At 46.9% G+C, this 16,944-nt stretch overlaps 1 protein-coding gene across 2 annotated transcripts; it reads right to left on the bottom strand.

The window, feature by feature from the left end:
* Positions 1-2,035: 2,035 nt before the first annotated feature.
* Positions 2,036-16,925, bottom strand: BRD8 (bromodomain containing 8). 2 transcript variants are annotated; one of them, XM_056502228.1, is made up of 21 exons: positions 16,819-16,925; positions 16,460-16,556; positions 15,581-15,650; positions 15,272-15,321; positions 14,301-14,423; positions 14,074-14,154; positions 13,570-13,634; positions 12,850-12,986; positions 10,872-11,016; positions 9,515-9,724; positions 8,861-9,141; positions 7,919-8,374; positions 7,482-7,575; positions 7,230-7,276; positions 6,710-6,924; positions 6,355-6,447; positions 6,105-6,173; positions 5,258-5,435; positions 4,520-4,624; positions 3,570-3,614; positions 2,036-2,449 (listed from the first exon to the last, which is right to left on the bottom strand). In XM_056502228.1, the coding sequence occupies exons 1-21, from the start codon at positions 16,835-16,837 to the stop codon at positions 2,390-2,392; spliced, it is 2,640 nt and encodes an 879-aa protein (XP_056358203.1). In that variant the 5' UTR covers positions 16,838-16,925; the 3' UTR covers positions 2,036-2,389. The 2 variants fall into 2 exon arrangements, with proteins under 2 accessions (XP_056358203.1, XP_056358202.1); XM_056502227.1 differs by lacking the exon at positions 3,570-3,614 and adding an exon at positions 12,219-12,434 and having other exon boundaries at positions 16,819-16,872.
* Between the last annotated feature and the right edge of the window lie 19 nt (positions 16,926-16,944).

Here is a 16,944-nt window from a genome sequence, read left to right as displayed (position 1 = left end):
GTTTTAGTTCACTTTGCAGAGATCAGACTTCCCTTGCTGTTCTGGAAAAAAGCTGTTAGGAATCAAAAAGACAGCCTTTAAAAAGAACTTACATGTCAAGACAAGAAAAATGATAAAAGCCTGAACTCTAATAAATGAAATGTAGAATCCACATAAAGTAGGCAAAAAAAAAAAAAAAAAAAAAAAAAAAAAAAAAAAAGAGAGAACAATTTGCTAAAGACATAAAAGCAAATAAAAACAAAAACCTCATCAAAAACATCAGAAGCAGAGAGCTGCCAGATAATCAGTGGGGATGACACATGATCAGTGCCAAACATCTCAGTGGAAAATAGGGCCAGTTGGAAAAACCAAATTAATCATCATTATCAGCAGTTGCCACAGAGGAGCTCACATGAGAGCATCTCTTGGGATGGGTCTGAGAGACAATTTCTCATTAAAATGTCAACAGGGGAGATTTTAGAACAATTTGAGGGACTGAATAAACCTCAGAACCCATTGGGATTCATCTGTGAGCCTTAAAGAAGCTTAAATATAACATGTCTGAGCCTATGCTGTGTAACTTGTCATTTAAGAAGAATACCAGAAAGGGGTGACAGTTTTATCTGTCTGTAAAAGGGTGGGTGCTGGGAAATGCAGCACAGTAAAACATCAGCTCTGTACTAGACAGATTAGAACAAAGTATTAGGAAGAAGAGAATTAATAAGTAGTCAGAGCATGAGATGATGAATTGGAAAGAGGGAATGAGGCTCTGTACAGAAAATCATATCTTGGAGTTTTAAAGCTCTTAAACATCACTAAAGACTATTAAAATGTCATGGGATGAGAGAAAAATACCTGGTTAAGAGAAGAAACCAAGAGTAGGAAGGAACAGCAATGCTTGCCATGATGAAAGGAAGTTACCAGAGGGTTTGATAAAACTCTTCTGTGCTGCACCTTCAGTAAATAAAAAATGTACATCCAGTCTAAATACGCCTCCTTTTAGCTTAGAACCACTACCTTCAGTTATGTCAAAACAGGCAGTGCTAAAATGTTTGTCCCTAAATGAAATCACTCCATAAAATGCCTGAAAGACAAAGATCCCTGTAGCTTTTTGTGCTATGAACTGAGAACAATACAAAATACAAAAGCTCTTGGGTTTAGCAGTGAAGGACAATTAAACAATCACCAATCCAAGGGAGTTTCAGCATTTCCACATCAGTAAGGTGACTCTTGGTGAAAATTCACCTCAGCAGTACATGGGACTTGACACAGCAGGCACAGCCAACTTCAACACTGAACTTGTGAAAATTGAGAGCTCTTACTGGATAAGGCAACAATGCCTCTGGTCTTAATCCCAGTGACTCAGTTTCCTGAAACCTGTCTACCAGAAAGCTGCACCCTGGACATGCTGCACAGAGTGCAGAGCACTCCCAGCTAGAGCAACAATCAAGGATGGTGTCATTTTGTTGTTTTTAATTCCCTCATGAAAGATTGTGTGGGCAGAAAACATGCAAGTTTCATCTCAGGTCATATGAGCAGAAAGTGACTTGGAAATTCTCGAAGAGAACTTACAACCTTCATGTTGCTGAGGAAAAGGAGACTGTAATTCCCAGTAGAAACAGTAAAAACATAAGCTCAGATCTGAAACCAGGTACTGGCAATCCTGCCTACGGTGCTGGGATCACAATTTTCACTCTGACTACTGCAGACTCCACAGATCTCTGGGGAAAGAATGTCAAGTCCTTTTCAATACATTTTCTCCTAAGGAAAGCTCCAACAAGACTGCAGAATTTAACTTCTCAAGGTTTGATCTCCAGTGTCACCACAGTGGCACCAAATCCTCACACACTCAAGCAGGGAATCTTCCTCTCCATCCAAGCACTGTGCAGCATTCCTGTGATTTATGGATTGTCTCTAACATCAGAGCTCTGCCATGCATTTGCTATAGGCAGAACTGGAAGAGAATTCTATTTGCAGATATTCCAGGTGGGGATCCAGGCTTGTACCACAGGGCTCCTCCCTGCAGAGCTGTGATGCTCAGTACACTGCACACGGGTTTGTTCCCAGATTTTAATATACATCACATTTACACATCACTAGTAAAAATCTGTACACTTCACATTACAGTACATACGAGCCACCAGTTACTAGCTAACACCAGGACACTGATGAAGCCCAAGATGACTGCCCTAAAACAGGCAGGGGGGCTGCTCTTCCCCTCTGGGGAAGTTTCTTTGGGTTACACATTCTGACAAGACACTGCTTTCCAGAAGGGCAAGTGAAGGTGGTGAACCAGATCCCAGAAATGGACCTGCGGCTTTTTTTCCTCCTCCAACAGCTGTTAAGAGCTGCCTGCTCGCACTCCAGCTCCGGCTGCCTGGGATTCTGCTGGCATTTTGTGTCTGCAGCATCATTTCTTCATCTTCATGTCTGCCTCGATGGCACAGCGCCGCCCTCTGGTGCCTCCGTCCTGCTCACAAGGCAAACAAACACAGTTACACAACCCCGCAGGAACGTCCCTCCGGCACAGGGGAGGGAGGGAGGCAGGGAGGGAAGGGATTCTGCATCTGGCAACAATTTTTCGTGCCTTCCCATCAGGAGAAAGGGAAGCTGTCCCTGCCAAGGCCTGCCTGCAGACCTACCTAAAGTTGGATCTGGACACAGAGGGTGCTGGACTTAGCAGCATCTCTGCACTGCTGAAGCCAGGGCAGAGTGAGGCAACACCTCTGGCCCAGACAGATGCTTTTGGAGGCTGGACAGTGCAGGCTTTCTCCTAAGCAGGAGATTCTAGCTTAAGGTGGGAAAAGGAAAACTGCTGACTAACCTACCTTATCAGCTGCTGATCCCTATGGGAAATGCTCCTCCAGTTGAGTGACCCTGGCACTAGCTCCCTAGTTCCTCCACACAGCTCCTTTCCATGAGCACTTGAGCTGAGAGCTTCCTCTGATCCGCTGCCCTCTCTCTCTGGCTGATCTGCTGCCTCTCCTGGAGTACTCCTCTGTCTTTAGATACATGTGTGATAAGGACAGCTCTCCATCTTCCTCCTCTCTCTCCTCACAGTAACTCAGACACTTGGGGCTTCCCAGAAGGAGTATTTTTCCAAACACTTCCAGATCATCATGGGCACAGAGAAGTTATTTCTGCAGTCTTATTTGCTTTCTGAACCAGGAATGGATAAAGGACACACAGCTGACACCTCACTCTCCCAAGACCTTTTGTACTGCCTCGGACATGTGGAAGGGGCAGCTGTATAAACATGAGAGATGCAGGAACTACAGGACTGCACCACTTGGTTTGTCTTCCCACTTACATGGAAAGAAAGCAGGAGAGAAGTCATGGAAAAAAGCAAAAGCAGATGACAAAACAAAAACACTTGGAACCAGAAGAAAAGACTGAAGCCCCACCCGCTCACCCATTTTGAGAATAAGGGACTGAGCTGTCTCTTCTCAGATCACAGTGGTGCAGCCCCCAAGTCAAACACACCCTGCTGCAGTGCTAAGGATGCTGTGACAGTGCAGTGATCACCCAGACAAGGAGCAGAGCACCTGGCAGCAGTATTGCAGAACCTGCTGGAGCCTTTCAATACTTACAAAGAGAGAGAGAAGGAAGGCAGGAGAGCCCATTGGGACACTGTCCTGTTAAAAGGCCAAACAGAAGGACTTATCAGGCATCAGCTACGGAAATGCACACACCACACAGAAGCACTGAGCCCACACAGGAGCATAGAGGAACATGTGCCCCACACTCCCCTTCCTGCAGGGCGTCAGTCTTATGCAGCAGGAACATAAAAACAGACAAAAAGAGGGATACTGCAAGAGCCAGAATGCCAGGAAAGGGATATTCCCTCCACAGCCACAGCAAGTTTTCCTGGTCTACCAAACAATTCCTGCTTGGTGCAGCTGTCACTAGAACTAAGCAGGTAGTCCCTGCTGTCACAGTGTTGTGTGTGCAGTGAGTACCTGAGATCACTTGATCAAATTTGCGTGTGTCTTTACAAAGGGGAAAAAACCACTAACAAATCTTCATTGCTTAGATCAGTGTGGAATTCAAAGGTTCTCTGGTGTATTTTACACAGCAAACCAGAGGTGACCAATTCCCTAGCTCTAAAACCTGATTAGAAAGTGAAAGATACAGCAATTCCTTTCACCTTTCTGCCATACCACAGAATCACAAAATCTGTGGAGTTGGAGGGGAACGACAAGGATCATTGAGTCCAACTCTCTGCCCTGCAGGCCCATCCCCAAGAGTCACATCATGTGCCTGAGAGTATTCTCACCTCTTTCAATACTTTGTTAATTTCCCTACAGTTTTTATCAACTAGTTTTAAAAACAGGTAATAAAAGTGTTTGGATTACAGAAAAAGCTCATGACGTATAGTTCCAGAACTGAAATCTAATCAACAGACACATTTAAAGAAAATTTGTTCACATGAAGATGATGATGTGGGAAGTTTTGCCTCCTTGGTGTGGGAACTTCATGCAGTGTCTTGGGATTCTTCAGAAGATCCCAAGTGCCCTGGCACAGGGTGCAGCATTCTCACCTTCTCCGAAGCATCCTGCTTGCGAGTGGAGTCTCGCCCCCGCAGGCTCTTTGCACTGATCCCTGACTCTGATGTTTGCATCATCAGTTGTGTGGCCAGAAATTGCTGCAAGGAAACCACACTCTGTTAAGATTGTCAGGCAAAACAAGCTCAGTGAGTGCGTGTCAGTTAACTATCACAGACCACAGCTGGGAATGACTGGGTCAGAGGCAGTTTCAGTTCCTTGTGTGATGCTCAGAATAAGTTCCCCAATTTACCTCAGAAGCCACAAGTCCTGAGGAACTACAAAACCCTAATTCAAACTCTGTTAGCTGGGACATTCTGCTTCAAAGGATATTTTAGTTAGCATAAATTCACAGGGTAGTTTCATGTGCACTTTATATCAACATAAACCAGCACAGCCACCTAAAGAAGCCGTCGCGTCCCCTGTCATTCACCGTTCTTGTTGCTTGTTTCTGTTCCTGAACCACACCCTGGTTCTTGCTGGCTAAGCATTTCCCTGAAGGAAATTACATTTGAAATTGGTTTGGGATGAACACATAAAAAATTTTGCTGTGTTACTTGTATCTCGCCCACAATATAGCTCAACACAAACACCTGAGCTCCTGTGAGAGAGAAGCAGGGAAGGACAGGACCCTCTGCATTCAAACACACTGATATGAAACTGTGGCCTTACAGCCACACCTATGGACCAAGGCAGATGCTCTGTCCTGCACTGGCCTCAGCTCAGCACCTTACCTGTATTTGCTCCAGGACATCTCTCTGCATCTCCACAGCCATGTGGTACACATCATGGTCAGAGCTGTTGTACATCACTGCATTCTGAAACATCAGCATAATATCCCGCTGGAACTCGGCTGTGGTTCGGATCAGCCCGTTCTCAATGTTCTTTTTGATGGTGGATAAGTCCATTGGCCTGTGAAAGTAATGCAGGCAAAATTGCAACAGAAATGCTTAACTCTTCCCCATCTCCTTTGGAAACAGCCCTGGGTCTGTAAGGTGTTTAGTTACAGTGTCTGTTTTATTTAGCCAAGGCCTGGGTCAGAAAACACGAGGTGTCCAGCAATTACCTGGAATGGTAACAACAGCCTAAGAGATCTCTCAGGAGAGGCATCTGCCTTCTCCAGGCACCACTGACAGAGAAACTAAGGAGCCAGAGCTGCAGCCACTGAGCTTGAGCTGTTTACAAGAGATTTTAGCAGCTAGCAGGGGATTCTGGTAATTCTTCCAGAAAAGTCTACCATCTGGGACAGTAAAAAATGCTGATTAAAGAACAGCTTTTAGGAATTCCAAAGGTTAAATCCTGCTCTTGGATAGAAACTGGGAGAAACAGACTAGTTTCACCTTACTAATAAAATGTTCTGTGTAAGTCAGTGTACTTCATGGAAAGTCAGGACTATGCACAGACATGAGCCTGTTACTGATGATGACTGTTCTTGGGGAAACCTGCCTCTGACTGAATCATGTCAGAAAAAGAACAATTTCAGGTCTGCACAGCAGGCAAAAACTACATCATTCCTGCCAGAAATCCCTAGAAATATGGAAACATGCAGAGTTCTAATGCCAGATGACTGCTGAGACTCACCTCTGCACAATGCTGTGGTAGCCTGGTGCTATGTCATCAGTTACAGGCTGTAAGAAGACATTGGCATACCTGCAGAGAGAAAGAGTCCACTCAGTGCTTGTCCTTGCTGGCAGATATTTTTTTCACACTCTCCTGTTTATTTGTCTGTAACAATATGATTCATCATCCCAAGAGAGATAAGCCTCTGAAATGGGAGAGTGAAGACTTGTCTAGGATTAGTCACTTCTTTCTGCCAAGACATCAAACTCACCTGTGATTAGCTGCTGCTCTCCAAACCAGCATGATGGCTTTCTTCCAAATCTTCTGAGCCTGTATGGCTTCCTGGTCCTCACTGCACACTGAGCTGGGAAGAGAAGAACATAACTCCTTCAGGAGTCTGATCACTGCCTTGGAGCAGAAAACTCGTGGTTTGTTTTGTCCTTGACATGCCCATGCTAATCCACACCAAAGACAGAAGGAAAAAGCGGGAGCTGGTACTGGAGTGCTGTCCGCACGCTTGCCCTTGTAAGCAAGAACCAAACAAACCATCAACAAATTCTCCCTTAGGACCCACTCAGCAAAGCAGCAATGGGAATCCTCCAGTGCCTGTGTGCCCTGACACTCACAACTGCGAGGAGGCCGGGCTGCTGGGGATGGAGTCGGCGAGCGCGTGGGACTGCAGGGGCGCGTTGTGCACGCTGAAGCCGTCGTCGCTCTCGCTCACGGGGGGCTCGTTATCCATCTCTGAGAGATACCCCTCACCCTGGTCTTCTTCTTTGGGCTCCTCCAAACTGGCAGCCTCACTGGCACCGTCCTCATCATCCTCCTCACCCTGCCCGTCCTGAAACACAGAGTCCATCAGCTACAGCAGGCACCCAGCGCCTCCAAGCAACAATTGTTCTGTCAGCAAAGTGATTTTCTTGTGAGGCTGCTGACAACTGTACAGGCACTTCCACAAAATCCCAGTCTCCCCAGCCTGCCCCTGCTTCTCCCCACAGACCCAGAAGCACATACACAAACACCTTTACATTCTGAAGCAATCTCCCCTTCTGCTCACTTCCCAGTGCAGAAAGCTGAACACAAGCTTTGCCTTTCAGCAGACAGCAGCTAATAAATTCAAGATGACTAAAACCAACTGGGAATTACCTTCATCTGACTCCTAAACAAGGCTTGGGCCTCCTCCTTCATTGACTCTGAAAGAAAGAAATGCAGAAAGATTGATTCTCCCAAGCAGCCTTTCCTATAAAAGCTCCTGCACCAGTGCCTACTGTCCTGTAATTAACACTGTTCCTACAGGTATCTTTTCTCCCTCCTCCCCAAAACACCTGAACCAGATAACTAACAACTATCCAGCTAATAATGGTGCATGTAAAAGATTTCCTAGCTGAATTAAGTTACCTGACAGCTCAAATTTGTGCTGAACATCAGCTTGTGAGGAGTCTTCACTCACATTTGGGACTTGTGGAGGGGATGAATCATCATCAGGTGGGGTCTGGAGGGAAGAGAAATGCACAAATCTAGATGTTTGTGTCAGCTTACTTCAGTGAAAGTGTGGGCACATCTCACTCACCCTAACCTAACTCCAGGCAATGAGGTTCACTGAGCACCTTCCCAGCAGCAACTCTGCACATGGGTGGGGGAGATACACAAAGGTACTGCCTAAAGCAGAGCTGCTCTGCACATCAGCAGCCTGACTCCAGGAAAACAGTCAGTCACATTCATTGAAGGGTCACTTCAACCCAGCACTCATCCTTCCTCTAAACTTTGCTCCTACCTGCCACAACTGCTCCTCTCTTTCCCCACACCAGTTCCAGACAGCCTCTGTGACCACATACCTCTGTCTTCACTGGATTGTGCACTGCATCTTCTCCCTGGGAAGACTCTATCTTGATTTCAGAAGTCTCTCCTGATGTTACAGCTGCTCTTTGATCTTCTTCTATCTCTTGGTTTCTAAGCTCTGGTGTTTCTGTCACTCTTGCAGTTGCTGGTATGGTTTCTTCAGGGCCCATCTGACTCTGGTCCTGCTCTGCAAGTTCAGTCTTTATTTCTGACCCCAGCTCACTGATGCCCATTAGGTCTCGAATTCCTTTTGCCTCTGGCTCCTCACACTCCAGTCTCTCCTGCTTCACAGTCACAGACACTTGAGGCATCTGGGCCTGTTTCTCGTGCTCCTGACGAATTGAATGTTCCCATGGGCCAGGAAGGGTCTGAGGGTCATCAGTATCTTCGCAAAAAGAAGACAGAGCAGCTTCAACAACTGCTGCATCCAGGACTTCAGGGTGGTCGTCTACCTTTATTGCCAAAACAAACACACAGCCAGTGCAGGCTGAGGTCAGACAGAGGGATTAAGGAAAAGCTCATGTCATTTGGTAATGAGGTAATTGTGGAAATCCCAGTTTACTCCATTTACAAAGTTGCCTGTTGCAGCCAGATTTGTATCTCCCTGTGGGAGTTTCTCCTGAAGCTTCATTTTCAGGAGTATGGCACTCCTGGAAAGGATTCTGTGAGCAATGCTCATCTGTCTGCCAAAGACATGACCTAACTCCTACCCTCCAAGGAAGAAACACATTTCTTTTTGTACTCTGAAAAGGAGCACCAGTGTCAGATAGGCAGCGGTGGTGTCCTTTCCTATTGAACTGGGAAACGATTCTGAGATTGTGCATTCTGGAATAGTTATTTCTTGCTTGTTTAAAGTAAACTGGTGAACAGCAATCATTTGAGATTAACCCAACTGAATCTGGAGCAAAAGGCAGTGGCACTCTGCTTTCCCCATTTACCTTGTCCTCAATGATGGCTATAATATTCCCAACCGTATCGAAGTCCAGCTCTTCCCCCGTATAGGACACTGCAATATCCATTTTTTCAGCCAAATCCAGATCTTCTTTCCCATCCATGCAGTGATCTTTGGAAGATCCCGCAGTGCTGCCTGCCCCAGAACCCAGACACTCTTTCTTGATGGAATCAATGATCATTGATATTTCACTGCTGTCCATGGACACTGTCACAGTATGGGAATCAGACACTGCCTCCATGGAAACACAGGCTTCTGGCTGGCTCACTGCACAAGGAGGAGAGGGGCAGTCAGAGACCAAGCTGGAGAAGTCCCCACATAAACAAACACTGCAGTGGGTAAAACCAAGCACCAACCACAAGTATCCCAGTACCACCCACCCCACCACAGCTTAGATTAATAAGACAAACACAGGATTGCATTCCCACAGGAGAGACAAATTGAGATTCCAACCCTTGAATCCACCAAATCACCAGCACCCCCACCCAGCAAACCTGTTTACTCCAGAACCCAACCATAACCATCCTTTATGGTCAGGATGGTGATAAAGCCCAGCTGAGAGCTGGCAGGGCGCTGACCCCACGGGAAGCTCTGCCTTCCAGCAGGACGTGACCTCTGAGTGCGTAGTTCAGGAACGCACCTGTGGCTACGCTTTCTGCAGCTGCAGCTGGTGGCACAACGGCTGGTGCTGACAGCGTGGGCATCATGACAATAGTGGCCTGGGACACAGGCTCTACTGGGGGTGGCAGGAGCTTAGCTGGAGGCTCGCTGGCAACAGCGGAGAAGGAAGCAAGAGGTGAGGTGAACTGTGCAGGGCCAGCTTCTAAAAGCCGGGAAAGCGTAGGAGCACCTAACAGAGAGTAGAAGGGAAAAGCACATGAGCAAGAAGCAGCCACCACTGAAATCCACAAAGCCACCACTGGGCTCTTCACTGCCTGGTGGCTTCTTCTGGGAAAAGACATGAAGAGGTATCTATAGAGTCCCAAAAGCTGTACAGAGAACCTGCACCAAAAAATGCATGACTCCTGTTGTGTGTGCAGTCTGAGGCAGAATCATGCAGCTATGGAACACTGCACTCACTGGAAGGGCTGGACAGACTAAGCAATACATGCACAAAGATGCCCTTCCAAAGGCTCATCCCAAAACAATTATGGGAAATCTGAAAAACAGTGCTGAGAGAGCCACACAAGGTAAGCCAAGACAAAAGATCGTCACAGGAGCTGGGAGGGAGTGGAGGGGATCTCTTTGCAGGTTCTTCCTGGATAATTCCTCTTCTATCAAAGGCTGTCATTCATCTTAGTTGTAACTTCCAGTCTGAATTTACTGAACTGTCTGGACCAAATTAACAGGTCTTAAAAAACCAAATGTGGATAGGGAAAGAAAGATTACTTGTACGGAATTCTATATGAATGAATGACATAAATTCTCAGTTGCAGACAATGTGATTAAATCACTGGTCAGCAGGAGCTGAGGAAAAAAAAACAACTTCCTTAGGCAGCTTGCTTTGAAGAAGCCCAATGCAGAGTCTTGGACTATCCCCCTTAGCCCCTCTCTGTGGAACTTCCTCTGGAGCTCAGTGGTCTAACTCTCAACAGATCTCTAAATACAGCAGAGGGAAGGCACATGAGTTCTCCAGATCCACAGGGATCTGGTTTGACACACTGGGAATCAGATCTAGACAATTTTTCCCCCCAATTCCCTGTGAACAAACCTTTTCTTTCTACTCTCAAATGCCTGGTATTAGCCAGTGTCAAACCCAGAAAAACAGACTGCATGGGTCAGGACTGAATCAAACTGAATTGTTTCAGTCACTCTTTTAAGGATTAGGATCTTCTTAAAAGGTAGGGGTGAGATGGACAGGGTACAGAAATAGGAATACCATGATAGAGAAGCCCCCAAACCAGCAAGGCAGACATCATCTTTCTCCCAAGAAAATTCCCAGAACAGTCTGAAGGTACATCTTAAGGGAGAGGTGTGCAGGGAGAGGCCCGAGTTACCTGAAGCAGCTGGAGATGCAGGGACAGCACCAGGTGCTGACTGCATTTCCCCACTGTGCAGCACTGGAAGGACACTTCCTACCTCCAGCAGCACTCCAGAGCTGTTCATGTGACCAGAAGCCACTGTCATTTCATTTTCACCAACCTGTCAAAAGGAGGACGAGACTGAAGTTCCTGGAGACACCACCACAACAGTGATTCTTTGCCAGATGTGCATCTCCATGAACAGGACCAGCATTTGTATCCCAGCATTCCTTCTGCACTTTTTGTACAGGTTAGTCCCTGCCTGAGTTCTTCAGCTGTGACACAGCTGCAGTGCCACCTTCCTTTGAGGTGAGGCCAAGTGCATAATTCACTCTATCACAGTTCAAAGATTTCACAATCCTCTACACATATGAGTCTCTCTAGACCCTGAGATGGCACAGAAATATCCCTTGTTTTCAGCTGAGAAGTAGAAGCACCAAGATGGAAAGTAACTTGATCAAGGTCACACAGCGAACCTATGATGGACCTTGAAACAGATGCAAACCAGTCCTGTTCCTACAAAGAAAATGCGAAGAACCTTCCACAGCCATTACCCTTCCCTGCTCCTCTTTATGCTACATCCTGCAAACACAAAATCCACGGAACATTCACCCAAGCTAACAAACAGGAAAAACCCTAAATCTGACTGCTATGAAGAAAAAAGTCAACAGCAACACACCTACTCCATCACACAAACACTAACCCAGGGCATCTGTGTCACCAGCAGGCTGATGGCTGCTGTTTGCAGACTGGGCTCTGAACAGTGTCAGCATCTCCTCAGACTTCCCAAGTCACTAACACCACAAGTGGGTTCTTGTAACAGTGATTTTAGTAACTGTCTACAATTAGGAGAGAACTGAAGCACTTCTGTATAGGTCATAAAGGCCATTCAAGGATTCCCTAGTCTTGTACTAAGCCACATTAAAAATATTGAAGCACAACTTCCTGACAAGGTGTAAAGAGCTGTGAGCCCAGTGTAGGAATCATCAGGAACAACTCCAAGGAGGCTGATGGGGATGATGCTAACTAACAAGTTCCCTCCCCTGAGGAGAACAATTTCCTCCAGCAAACCCTGCAACTCCAACTCCTTATGACTGAGGGGACAGCCAGCCCTACGTGCTGCATGAGCCCTGCAATCCTGCTGGGAAAGGGGCTCACCTCTGCAGCTCACAGGGGTATTTATACCTCTCAGATTATCACTTGTGCTGGGACTCTCACAAAACTGCACATTTTTAAAAATTCTTTGCAGATCCCCCTTTCTTAGTGGGAAAGTCTGGAGCAAATTGTTTGTGTGCTTGCATATATGAGCAGAGAGCTCCATACCAGCCTGGGGCTTGTGGGCAGGAGACTGCCCTTCTTCAGCAGCTCTGAGAGCAGAGGGGAAGGAGGCGGAGTTGCTTTTTGTCCTAGCATCTTTTTCTGGGGTGAATCATCAGTGACTGGGGTCATGGGGGCATCCAGGGGAGCAGAGCCTGGAGGGGTGTCAGGGATTCCAATGAAGGAGGCAACTGGGGTGCTGGGCAATGTCCCTGGCGTGACCTGAGAAAGAGAAAAACCACACTGTTCAAAGCCACACTCCACCACACGGACCAGCCCCACTTGCTGCTTCCCCCAAGAGCATTGATCCAGCACACCACAGACACCTACTCCATTCACTCACTGCCCCTACTCCAGGCATGTGCTTTCACCCTTTCCCTGCCCTGCAGAGCCATTTCCCAGGCATTCACAGACTGCCTGGCCAACCCACTGATGCCCCTACACAGCCTTTGATCCAGGCACCGGATCACCACAGACAGGGAAGAGGATCTTGAGCAGCACTGTCATCAACCACACTACAGCACCTGGAGTCTGCAAAGCAAGGCAAGGGCTTCTCCCCAGGCCCCTTCTCTGTGATGGATGCAGAGCCCCATGTCCCAAGCTGGGCTTTCCCTCCCACCCAGAGAAGGATCCTTACCCCCGGACTGGCCTCATCCCCAGCAGACTGGGACAGATCTCCGAGGGAATAATCCCCGCCCGGGGAGGTGGAGCCAGCAGGAGAACGAACCATCACTCCCGTCAGCCTTCGAGGTGGGTTCTTAATGGCCTGGCGAGCTGGGAGGGAACAGAAACTGAAGTGAGATTCTGTGACTCCATCATGGATAGTCCCCAAGTGTTACCTTTGACTTTATCCTGAAGAACTTTAGGAGAACAATTTATGTTATAGGGATTTCTTGCATGCCACTGGGCTCAGTTCCCAAATAATACTAACTTTGGGTAACGCACTTCAACTGCAGGTTTCTCTAGCAATTGGGTATTCACCACCTTCCATCACCAAATTAGATGTCCCAAGAGTTATGAAGAACTAAACATTCAGAATAAAAGTCTCTTCCTTTTATCTTCAGTGACCAGAGGAAACTAAAGCTATGAAAAGCCTGGCATTCTAACACAGAACTCCTTACTAATCCTGCTTTCCCTTGGATACACCTTTCCTGAGGATTTTGCGCCTTTTTCAGAAGCCTCTGCCTTTTACCCTGTTACAAATATAGTGCTGGAAAGAGAATACAATCTCTCTCTTCAACTATAAGGTCAAGGAATTCCTCCTGCAGGTCTTAACAAGACTTCAGTATTTTCTAAATGTTCTTATGAATATATGCATTGGTCTGAGGACAATGGAGGCAGCTCATTTCCAGCTTACCCTGATAAGCAGCATCTGTAGCCTTCCTCTTGACTTCTGCCTCCTCCTCTTCCATTTTTTTCTTTCTGTATAAAGAACAAAAACCTGCTGTCACAGGGTGTCTCAGTTTCCCTTAATTCCCCCTTCAAAATGTGTTTTACTGCCGCCCACCCTGTTATCTCCAGGCATCAAATCACTCCTGGGGACTCAGACTCAAATCCTCCAAGGCAAGAAACAGCCAGAGAATGACATAATAGACAGGAAATTTCACTTCCAGATGATTGTCAAAATGGAGGCAGCAAATATGGCTCTGCAAGCCATAGCCAATTGCTCTTTACTGAGCAATTCCAGAGGATGTTCCACACCAGCTGGAACATCCCAAGTCCAAGCTAAATCCCCCATCAGAGGCCAAAGCATTCTGCCCAGCTGCCCCATTTCTCTTAACCCAAATTATATGAAGCAAGAGATGCTGGACAAACAGTGTCAGGAAACTATAATCTTAGAAGAAATAATTAAATAACCCACATCATAATCTCATTGCACAGCTCCTCCAGTCTGCTATCCATGTGTCCGGCCTGGATCAGCTCTGCATCCTTCTTGAGTTGCCTGGAATCATAAAATCTTTTTACTTTCTGGTCACTGAACTGGATACCTTAAGCAGTGTTTTCACCCCAGTCACCATCCCATCCCTGGATTACTTTTTCAGGACAGGACTCTCAGGTGGGAAACATTTTAACAGCTCTGCCATGTACCTGTATTTTTCCTGTGTTTCTTTAATAATTTTCTTCAACTCCTCAACCCGCTCTGCAGTCAGTTTCCGCACAATAACATCTTCCACGGTTTCCACAACTTCTCCCTTTTCACCACGTTTTCTTCTACAGAGTAAGAGAAAAGAAAAACTCAGACACAAACCACAAGAAAATCCAGCTCCTCTTTCATAAATGGCCGCTCTCTGTTATTTGTGAAATGCTCACACAAAAAAAAATCAACTTCCTCCAATTGCCTTAAATTTTACTGGACAGCACAATGTTTAAACAATGTCTTCAGCAAATTTTTGCTAATTCACCCACTGTTAAAGTCTTCAGGAACAGATCAAAATGCAAGTCCACTAAAAATTCTCAACCTGAAAATAATCATTCCACTTCAAGAGAAAATTATTTTCTTCCCAAGAAGGAACATCTATTTTTTTTCTTCACTAACTCTACTAAGCCCTTTGATTTTGCAACTCTAGGGCTGAAGATCATTAACAAACAAATCAGTCACACACAAATATCACTTTTAAACATCCCATCTTTAAATTAATATCATGTGAAGTCCCCAAACAAAATGCCTGGAATTAGGAGCAGTAAATAAGTGATATCACAGAGCTGTAGTGACAACACTTATAAGAAAACTCTAAGAAACCACTGAAATAGTGACAAATATAGAATATATCCCTTCTCATTCCTTTTCTTTTCTACCCCTATTCTGAATGATAAACTTATGTGTAAAACCTCTGATCAGTAAGACTAACATGCAGTGTTTTATTCCAGCCATCTGACAAACCCTGATCCCACTGTCCCACAACAGCTATTCCATCTGAAGTTTCTCATTCTGAAATGTGCTTTTTGGGAGGAGTTTCTTGGGGAGAAAGTAATTTAACAGTAACAAGGACTTTGCTGTAAGAACCCAGAGTCCCCCCAAGGCTGCTGCAGGCTGTGCTGGGCTCAGACTTTGTACTCACTTAGGGGTCTCCGTGGTCTCCAAGAGCTCTGAGTACTGAGATGCACAGTGCTGAGAAGAAACAAAGGATGTCAGAGGACAACTTACTTGCCCAAACAACAGAACACACCAAAATACATGGACATCCACAAAGTCCTGAGGTAAGGAATTTCACAGCTTAATCACATGGCTAGTGAACAATCTCTTTAGTTAGTCTTACTTAAAAACTGTGTACTGGAAAAAGCATGGAACAATTAATCCTTATTTCATCCTCAATATTGTATTTCTGATTGTGCAAAGATTTGGTGTCCAAGATTCAAATGTGTCTTACCTTTTGGGAAAACCAATCAGGTGGGCGTCCTGGCTCTGCAAAAGGTTTGATGGCCCTGCTGACTGAGACCCTGTGGAGGGAAATGGCAAGTCACCATCAACTTACCTTCTCTCCTAACCAACATGCAGAGAAAAGATTAAAACCTCTCTTGATATCATTGAATAACCCTGCCGAACATGATAAACTCACCAAGAACTTGTACAAGTCTCCAAAATATTTCCCTGCTTCTAAACAGTTAATTTCCTCCTTTGCTTTGAAAAGCAAGTTTCTTGCATCTGGCTACATGATTACATTTCCACAAAGCCTTACTTCAGTGAGGAGAAAAATACAGTAGAACAGAGCTATAGGTTCAGTGTATAGGAATCTGTTATCAAATATCTCTGTTGTCCACAACTCACCTCATCTAATTATGAACACAGAATTATAGAATGAGTTGGGAAGGACCTTAAAGGTCATCACCTTCCAACCCCCTGCCATAGGCAGGGACACTATCCCAGGTTGCTCCAAGCCCTGTCCAACCTGGCCTTGGGCACTTCCAGGGATGGGGAGCCACAACTTCTCTGAGCAACCCTTTCCAGTACCTTACCACCCCCACAGTAAAGAATTTTTTCCTAATTTCCAACTTAACCTTCCCTCTGTCAGTCTGAAGCCGTTCCCCCTTGGCCTGACACTCTACATGCTTGTCCAAAGTCCCTCTCCAGCTCTCATCACTCTTTATTTTGAATAACACACCCCTACTTCTCCACAGTAGTTATGAAGGCAACAAAATGCCTGTCCAGGTGCACCTTTAACACCTCCTACAGCCCATCTCTGTTGTGAACAGAGGCAGCCCCGTGCCATGTGCCGTGCACACGCCGCCCGCCTTTCCCGCTCCCGTACCAGTTCTGGTCGCCGCTGCGCATGACGGAGGAAGCCAGGCAGAGCTTCTCGCGGATGGACCAGGGCTCGGTGGGGCCGGCGCTCAGCAGCTTGTGCTCTGTGGGACAGGGCAGGAGTGCGCGAGGCGCACCGGGACTCGAACCCGCGGCTCCCAAGGCAGGCCCCGCCCCTCCCGGACTTTTTGGCTCCACCCTTCCCATGCCCATTGGCCCCGCCCCGCCCCGCGCCACCGCTGGTTCTTTCCGGGAGGGTCCTTCACAACCGCTCCGTTCTCTTCGGGCCATTCCCCTGCCCCTTCTCCTCCCCAGCCTCGCCGCCGCTCGCTCCCCGCCGCGTCTCCCGCCCAGCCTCGCACTCACTCCCAGGCCCCGCCGCCATCTTCCCCGCCCGGCCCTGAGGGCGGTAGGGGCGGCACCGCGCGCAAAGCCCGCCGGGAGGTGGCCGGCCGCTGCCACGCCCCCCTCTCCGTGCGCGCGCGCGCGCGG

The sequence above is a fragment of the Oenanthe melanoleuca genome, chromosome 13 (genome assembly GCF_029582105.1).
Source record: "Oenanthe melanoleuca isolate GR-GAL-2019-014 chromosome 13, OMel1.0, whole genome shotgun sequence".
In the NCBI taxonomy this organism is placed as follows: domain Eukaryota; kingdom Metazoa; phylum Chordata; class Aves; order Passeriformes; family Muscicapidae; genus Oenanthe; species Oenanthe melanoleuca.
Note: the sequence above shows the minus strand (reverse complement) of the source record. Positions and strands in the feature narration are given on the sequence as shown.